The sequence below is a fragment of the Marmota flaviventris genome, chromosome 16 (assembly GCF_047511675.1).
Source record: "Marmota flaviventris isolate mMarFla1 chromosome 16, mMarFla1.hap1, whole genome shotgun sequence".
Classification (NCBI taxonomy): Eukaryota; Metazoa; Chordata; class Mammalia; order Rodentia; family Sciuridae; genus Marmota; species Marmota flaviventris.
The window spans coordinates 39,670,142-39,678,752 of NC_092513.1; the positions used below are offsets into that span (position 1 = coordinate 39,670,142).

Sequence of the window (8,611 nt, forward strand, 5' to 3'; positions counted from 1 at the left end):
TAAAACTCAACAGATGATGGCTGTTCAGGTACCACATTTCTAAATCTTCTGGAATTCATAAACCTTTGCATTGCTTGGTACGTAATTATTTTTCTCCACTCATCTTTGTGTGTGTGTGTGTGTGTGTGCGCGCGCGTGTGTGTCTAAATTGTCATATTTTTGTTTTTAGCTAAAACTATTTGAAAATAATCTTAAAATAAATTCCCTTTTTCTACCTGAATCTCTAAGTGGCTGTGCCTTTCTAATGATTTCTCTTCTTGTGTTTTCTCCATTTCTCTTTTTTTTTTAACACATAACTTTAATACTCCACATTATTATCTTGATCACAACAGTGGTAACCTTCTTGTCAACAATCTTGTGAGTTGAGGAGCTGATTCTCATTCTCATATCCATCAGGCAGATATGCTCTCCTCAGCTGGTCTGACTTAGGTATGGAGCCTCCATTCTTCACATGGCCAGAAAGGAAAGCATGGAATGTTGGGTGATCAGCCTTCTTCAGGGGGATGTTGGCTTCCAGGCACATTTTTACAAAGTCCTGGATAACACTGACTTTCTCTGTTTGCGGAGTACTTTTGCACTGAAGAGATGCAGTTAGGGGCCTCTGCTTCTTTCTCACATTCTGCTCTTCAAATTCTGCCTTCCTCTTGGTATGGGTCTTTGACTTGAGGTGGTCGCTAATAGCAGACTTGCAAACATGGTTTAGAACCACATTGCAAGAAATGCAGAAGAGTTTTTCTCCATCTTCATGAAGCTCACCTCCAAACTCAGTGACATGATCAAGGGGAGTCACATACAAAGCAGTCTTAGAACGGTTTGGGGCAGGTGGTTTTGGTGCTGTTACTACAAATCGTTCCATTTTAATCCTGAATTAGGTTCGGATTAGTTTCTAGTTTTTTTTTTTTCTTTTTTTTTTCTTGATACTTAGTAGTGAAGGGTCTCCAGCACAAAACCTCAGACACATCAAATCCTGGCACTTTCCGTTTGTTCACACCTGGAGACGCCTTCAAATCAGTTTTTCAACAAGTGGTGGTTGGGAAATAGTTTCTGGGCTTGCACCCTATTTTCCCTGAGGTGCCGGGAAGTCATGCCTTTACTTCTAGGTTTTCCGCCCTGCTCTTTCCATTTCTCTTTTATTGTCATCTTTTCCTTTCAACACTGGGGGAAGATTACACAGGAGATTTTTGTGAAGTAGGCTTGCATCTAAAGGGCTAGTATGGTTCAGAACCATGGAGAGCAGACCACACAGTTCAAGGGTCTATAACAAGATAGTGGCAAATCTGAGTGGGCCTTGTTCTAAACCCTAGGATTTAGAGCAGTGCCTGACATATAAAAAGTATTCAATAAATGTTAAGTGCAAAGAATTCTTTATAGTGGAACCAACTCAAACGAACACTTTCAGAGTTCTTTTTTTTAATATTTATTTTTTAGTTGTAGTTGGATACAATATCTTTATTTTATTTATTTATTTTTATGTGGTGCTGAGGATTGAACCCAGGGCCTCACACATGCTAGGTGAGTGCTCTGCCACTGAGCCACAACTCCAGCCCTTCAGAGTTCTTGATACATGCAACTAAACTATTTTTCAAAAGTGGAGTATTGGGTTTGATATGGGTGAGTGGTAAGAGTATATGCTCAGCATGTGTAGGTCCTGAGTTTGATTCCTAGCATCAAAATACCAACCACCAAAACAAACAAACAAAAAAGACCTATAAACAAAACAGGGTTGATGAGGCATTAGTATAAAGAACCACTAACTATAACTTCTATAATAAATTCTCTTCTTATCCTTCACTCATTTATTGTATGTGGGTGATGAAATAAGTGCCTACTCTGTACCTGGCCTCAAAAACCTCAAAATTCAGATGGGAGAACATACGACAAATGATCATATTATGATGAGACAGATTTTTTTTTAATATTTATTTTTTAGTTTTCGGCGGACACAACATCTTTGTTTGTACTTGGTGGTAAGGATCCAACCAGGGCCGCACGCATGCCAGGCAAGCGCACTGCCACTTGAGCCACATCCCCAGCCCCTGATGAGACAGATTCTATTCTAGAGTACACCATGGGACACAGATGAACACATTACCTTTAGATATAATAGTCAGGAAGGGCTATCTCATGAGAAGGTGACACTTGAGTGTTGAAATAATAAGAATTTTAATCAGGTGAAGCTGGGCACAGTGGTGCACGCCTCTAATCCCAGATACTCAAGAGTCTGAGGCAGGAGAATTGCAAGTTCAAACTCAGCCTCAGCAATTTAGCAAGGCCCTAAGCAACTTAGCCAGACTCAATATTATAATTAAATTAATATTATATTTAAAAATATTATAATTATAATTAATTATATATATATATTATAATTAATAAATAGGGTGGGGGATGTAGCTTAGTGATTAAGCACTCTTAAGTTCAATTCCCAACAATAACAAAAAGAATCAGGTGAATAAAAAGAATGATGAAATTGGTGAGATTAAAGGGAAATTTTGTGTAAGACTCTTTGCCTTTCTCATCCATAATACTTTCAATAATATATGATGGTCATTGGCCATGCCCAATTGAAGCAAGGATGGACACCCCAAAATAGCTAATCTTTTATCTACCTTTTTTTCGAATTGAAGAACATTGCCATTACATTTTTGGTAGGCTTTATTGAGATATAATCCAGAAATCATACAATTTGCTCATCCAAATTATACTTTTAGCACAGTTACATAGTTATGTATGCATTCATCATCATGATCGATTTTAGGGCATTTTCATAACCCCAGAAAGAAATCTGGTATTCCTAAGTAGAACCTCCCAACTTTCCCAAATCTGCCACCTCCTCCTTCTACCTACTATTCGTAGGCCAACACTTTTCTATTTTCTGTCTCTGTAGATGTACTTATTCTGTATTTTTCATACAAATAGAATCATGTAATATGTGATATTTTGTACTCAATGTCTATCACTTAGCATAATGTTTTCTAGTTTCAGCCCTGTTATAGCTTGTGTTAGTACACATATATATTTAGGTACTAGGAATTGAACCCAGGGGCACTTAACCACTGAGCCACATCCCTGGCCCTTTTTATTTGGAGATAAGATTTCCCTAAGTTGCTAAGGGGCCCACTAAGTTGCTGAGACTGGTCTTGAACTTGTGATCCTCTTGCCTCAGCCTCCTAAACTACTGGGATTACAGGCATGTGCCACGATGCCTGCCTAATGGCTTATTTTTTTTTATTATTGGCAAATAATATTCTATTGTGTGGATATAATACATTTTATTTATCCATTCATCAGTTGATGAACAATTGGGTTATTTCTACTTTTTGACTTTTATTAATAACATTGTTATGACCATTTGTGCAAAAATTTTTGTGTGGACATATTTTCCTTCTGTGAGTGGACCTGCTGGATCATATAACCTAATGTTTAATAATTTGGAAAAAAGTTTTTTTTTTTTTTCAAAATAGCTGCAATATTTTACCTTCTTAACAGCAATATATAATAGCTCACATTTCTCTACATCTTCACCACACTTGTTATTTTCCCTTTGATTATAGTTATTTTAGTGGGTATTAAATGATATCTTATTACGGTTCTATTTTCATTTCCCTGGTGGCTAATGATGTTGAATATCTTTTCATGTGCTTAAATTAATATTATATTTTAAAATATTATAATTATAATTAATATTTTTGTGTATCTTTCTTTGAGAACCATATAGTTATATCCTTTGGCTATTTTTAATTGAGTTGTCTTTTTTGTTGATGAATTTTATTTTTATTTATTTATTATGGTACTGGAGATTGAACCTAGTGGAACTATATCACTGAGGTATATCCCCAGTCCTTTTTATTTTTTTTCCATTTATATTTTATTTTGAGACAGGGTCTCATTAAAAGACTGAGGCTGGTTTCAAACTTGCAATCCTCCTGTCTCAGCGTCCTCTGTAGCTAGGATTATTGATGTGCACCACCATTCTTAGCTTATTAATTTTAATTGCTTGTTAAATGTTCTAGATCTTTTCCCTCTTGTATGCCCTTTTTTTGAGTACTAAATCCCAGTCGTATTTATATTGATTATATTTTTATCAGATCATATCAGACACATGATTTACAATCCATTTTCTTCCATTCTGTGGGTTGTCTTCTCATTTCCTTAATAGTGTCCTTTGAAGCACACTTTTTAAAATTTGATAATGTCTAGTTTATTTTTTTCTCTTTTGTTGCTTTGGCTTTTAGTATGGTGTTGAAGCAAGATTTAAAGATAGGTAGTTAGTGTAGTTGGGTAAATCGGGTCTAATATCAAGTCTGATAAAAAAAAAATGGAGTCCATTAAGAAAAAGGAGCTGAATCTGAGCCTGGGAAACTAGAACTACACCTGGGAAATTCAACTGTTAATATCCACCCACCCCCCTCCTTAAGAACTGTTAATGAAGTAGCTCTGCAAAACAGGGAGATGCTAATCAAACCACTCTAGGCCATTCCTGCCAAGATCTCTCCTCCCCACCCCATTAGTCCACCTGCTTCCCACCTTTTGGCCTTCCCACCTGCATCCCCCAACAAGTGCAGGATAGAGGGAAATGAACACCGGCAATGTGGAAGGACAAAAGAAGATCTTAGCTATAAAAGGGAGAAGACCTCCCCTTTCCAGGGATTCCACCTTTTCCGGTCCCCGGTCCCCTTTTTCCTGGAGGTGGGAGGGAGTCTTTTCTGCTATCCTGTAACAAAGCCTTCCACTTTCCACTCTGCACTTGCCTCAGTGTGCTTCTCTGGTGTTATACTTCAGCATTCCGGGAAGCAAGGGCTCTTCACAGTAAACAGCGGGTTAACAGTGTCACGTCTAAGAAACCACTGCCGAATCCCAGGTCATGAAGATTTCAACTTATGTTTTTTTCTAAAAGTGCTATGGTTTTATCTCTTATATTTAGTTTTTTGTTGTTGTTGTTGATGGACCTTTATTTTATCCATTTATTTATATGTGGTGCTGAGAATCTAACTCAGTGCCTCACACATCTGAGGCAAGCGCTCTACCACTGAGCCACTGTAATGCCCGATTCGTGGGACCCCCAATAGACTTCCAGGAGCTGAATCCGATGCAATCACACAAGAGTCTTTATTGCAAGCTCGAGCCTGGACTCACAACTGTTCCCAATGCAGCGGTCCCAGGGAGTGAGTCCCGGTTCTTTGTTCAGTGAGATTTTATAGGTTTTGGGGGGATACTCTATGCCTCACAACAACACATAGCAAATCATTCCATACCGCGGGAAAATCAAACAGCAACTCTTAACATTGATTAGCACATTCACTGGTGGGAACATGTTGGGTAGGGGTGATTGGTTAGCACAAGAGGGGGATTCGTTTGAACTGATTGGTTTAAACCACGGAGGGGAGTACATGCTGCACTACATGGTTTCCCAACATGTTATCAACCACCATAAACTACTGGGGGGTCATCTGGCATCCCAGGTATTTTCCCTGCCTCATGCTGATTGGAGGTTGCTAGGAGGTTGCTATGGGTCCTCACCTAGCTTAACTGAGTCAGGGACACCTGGCGCTGCAGAAGTCTCCTGTTATTTACAAACAGTTCAGCAGGGTGGGTATGTGCCTAGGAGTGCTCAGTGGGTTTTTCCCAGGACAAGGGTCACGCCCCCTTCCTTAGGACAGGCCTTGAGATAGAAGCTGCTGGTATTTATTTATTTTCTCACGACAACTCCAGCCTTATATTTAGGTTTTTGATTACTTTTGCATTAATTTCTGTTCATGGTTAGTTTTGTGACTGGTGTAAAGTAAGGGTCCCACTTCATTCTTTTGCATGTGGATAATGAGGCCAGATTTAAAGATAGGTAGTTAGTGTAGTTAGGTAAATTGGGTCTAATATTGAGTCTAATAAAGAAAATGGAATGCAATCTGAGCCCAGAAAACCAGAAAAAACACCTGGGAGATTGAAATGTTAAAGTTTCCAAGGCTCAGCGCATCCCAAAGAACTGTTAATGAAACAGCTTCCAGCAAGACAGGGAGATGCACCCTAGGCCCTTCCTGCCCAGATCACTCCTCCCTGGCCCTAATGGACCACCTGTCTTCCACCTTTTGGCCTTCCCACCTGCATCCCCCACTACATGGAGGATAGAGGAAGATAAGCAAAATAAAGGACAGGAAGGTAGAAGAACAAAAGAAGATCTAAGGTATAAAAGGGAGAAGATCTCCCTTTCCCACAGATTCCACCTTTCAGATTCGACCTTTCAGGTCCCCTTCTTCCTCTTGGAGAAAGTCTTTTCTGTTATCCTTTAATAAAGCCTTTTGCTCTCTACTCCACACTGGTCTCACCGTGATTCTCTAGTGTTATACTTCAGCATTCGGGGAAGCAAGGACTCCTCACAGTAAAGAGCGGTATCAATAACATTTGCTGAAAAGATATTTTTTCTCATTTAGTTATTTTGGCACTATTCAAAAAACCAACTGCCCTGAAATTGGAGGATTTATTTTTTGGTTTCCAATTCCATTCCATTGTTAGATATATCTATCTTATGCCAGTGTCACACTTTGTTACTTTAAAAGCTTCTTAAAACATACAATATCATATATAAAATAGAAAGAGTTGGGCCAGAGCAGGGGATGTTGCTCATTGGTTAGAGAGCTTGCCTAGCATTCATGAGGCCCTGGGTTTGATCCCCAGCACCACTAAAAACAAAGAAGGGAAAAAAACATGGGCTAATATGTAGATCATTTATACACACACACACACACACACACACACACACCACAAGTTTTGGTGTGTGGAATTGAACCCAGAGTCTCATGTATACTAAACTGCTTTATCACAGAGCTATACCCCAAGTTTCTGAATTATATTTATCTTTTTGTGGAGCTAGGCATCAGATCCAGGGCCTTGCACATTCTAGACATATCCTCCATCACTGAGCTATATCCCCACCCCTTTTGAAATTTTTATCTTGAGAAAAAATATTGGTAAGTCCCCCAGGCTGCCAACCTCCTGAATCAGCCTCCTGAGTAGCTAGGATTATAGGCATGTGCTACCATACCCAGCTTAATAAACTTATTTATTTATTTTTGGTACAGGGGCACTTAACCACTGAGCCACATCTCCAGTCCTTCTTATTTTTTATTTTGAGATGGTCTCATTAAGTTGTTTAGGGCCTCCCCAAATTGCTGAGGCTAGCTTGTGATCCTCCTGCCTCAGCCTCCAGAACTGCTGGGATGATAGGCATGAGCCATTCAGTAATAATTTTTTAATATAAAATTTTTAAGTTTATTCCTTAACCTCCAATCCTCTCATATACAGTTAGATATTTTTCTATGAGACAACTATATACTAGGGAATTGTCACATAGAAAAATCAATCAAAACTTCTGTGTACTAGGGAATTAGAAGTTTTTGATTTTAAAGCCAATACTCAATAGCACCATCTGCTGTTGAAATAAGTAAAATTTAATAATAGTGGTAAGAAGGGTAGATTCAGATCATCACATTTAAACGAATACAAGAAATCTATTAGTCCCAACTTTCTAAGCTTAAAGATAAAGAATTCAAGAGCCAGGAAAGATACACGAAAAGTATATGAAAAAAAGCGTATATGACAAGTATACGAAAATACAAGTCTGCTGGCATAATAATTCAAGTTTCTGGCATCTTGCAAAAATAGTATATACTATTACAAACTAAAATTTCTATAGGTGCTTTCAAAATAAGAAAACTTCCAAGGGAAAGTGATTTTTCATTATGATCAAGGATCTAGGGTTAAACTGAGTTCTGCTTCTGGCTTCAGTGTGCTTAATAGTTTTGGACAAATTAATTAACTATTCCATGCTTCAGTTTCTATGACTGAAACTGGCAACATATATACTTCTTAGAGTTTGTGAGATAAGTAGTAGTAGACAAGCATTGTGCTTGATACATGGGGATCAATAATGGTGATGTTGGTTTTATTCACAACCAGTGAGTTGATTTTGAATTCAGCCTACCCTGAATTCAATGTTCAGTGCCCAAATCCTCCTGTCTTTTTTTTTTTTTTTTTTTTTTTTTTTGGTGCTAGGGATTAAATCCAGGGCCTTGAACATGCTAGGCAAGCAGTCTACCAGTGAGTTACATCTCCAGCCCAGGGTCCAAATTCGCCAGATTCCTTTTTTTTTTCCTTTTGGTACTGAGATTGAATCCAGAGGTGCTTTACTACTGAGCTAAATCCCCAGTGCTTTTTATTTTTTATTTTGAGGCAGGATCTCACTAAGTTGCTGAGGGTGTTGCTAAATTGTTGAGGCTGGTCTCAGACTTGTGATTCTCCTACCTTAGCCTTCTGAGTAGCCGAGATTACAGGCATGCACCACCATGTATGGATTCTTCTCCATATGCTTTAAACTTGACCACACCAGCTATGAGATGGAACTAACATTATTATATATACAAAATAAAACACTCTGTGAACATTTGATAACACGGTATATGAAAATACAAGTTGTGTGAAAATAATATTTAATACAAATTGTATAGAATTCTTTGGGAGAGAAGGAAGCTAAGTCTCATCTTCAGGACTGAGATGAGAGGTCCTTAGTTGTTAATGTTATTACTTTTATTTTTTGTATGGAGGATTAACTCAGGGGCACTTA

At 38.3% G+C, this 8,611-nt stretch overlaps 1 protein-coding gene across 1 annotated transcript; it reads right to left on the minus strand.

The window, feature by feature from the left end:
* Positions 1–346: 346 nt before the first annotated feature.
* LOC114092932 (CGG triplet repeat-binding protein 1-like) lies at positions 347–1,101 on the minus strand. Its single transcript, XM_027935546.2, has one exon. It carries the CDS (start codon positions 854–856, stop codon positions 347–349), a length of 510 nt encoding a protein of 169 aa, XP_027791347.1. The 5' UTR covers positions 857–1,101.
* Between the last annotated feature and the right edge of the window lie 7,510 nt (positions 1,102–8,611).

Excerpts from the sequence above, each read along its gene's own strand:
- LOC114092932 (XM_027935546.2), bottom strand. The coding sequence starts at position 856 with ATGGAACGATTTGTAGTAACAGCACCAAAACCACCTGCCCCAAACCGT.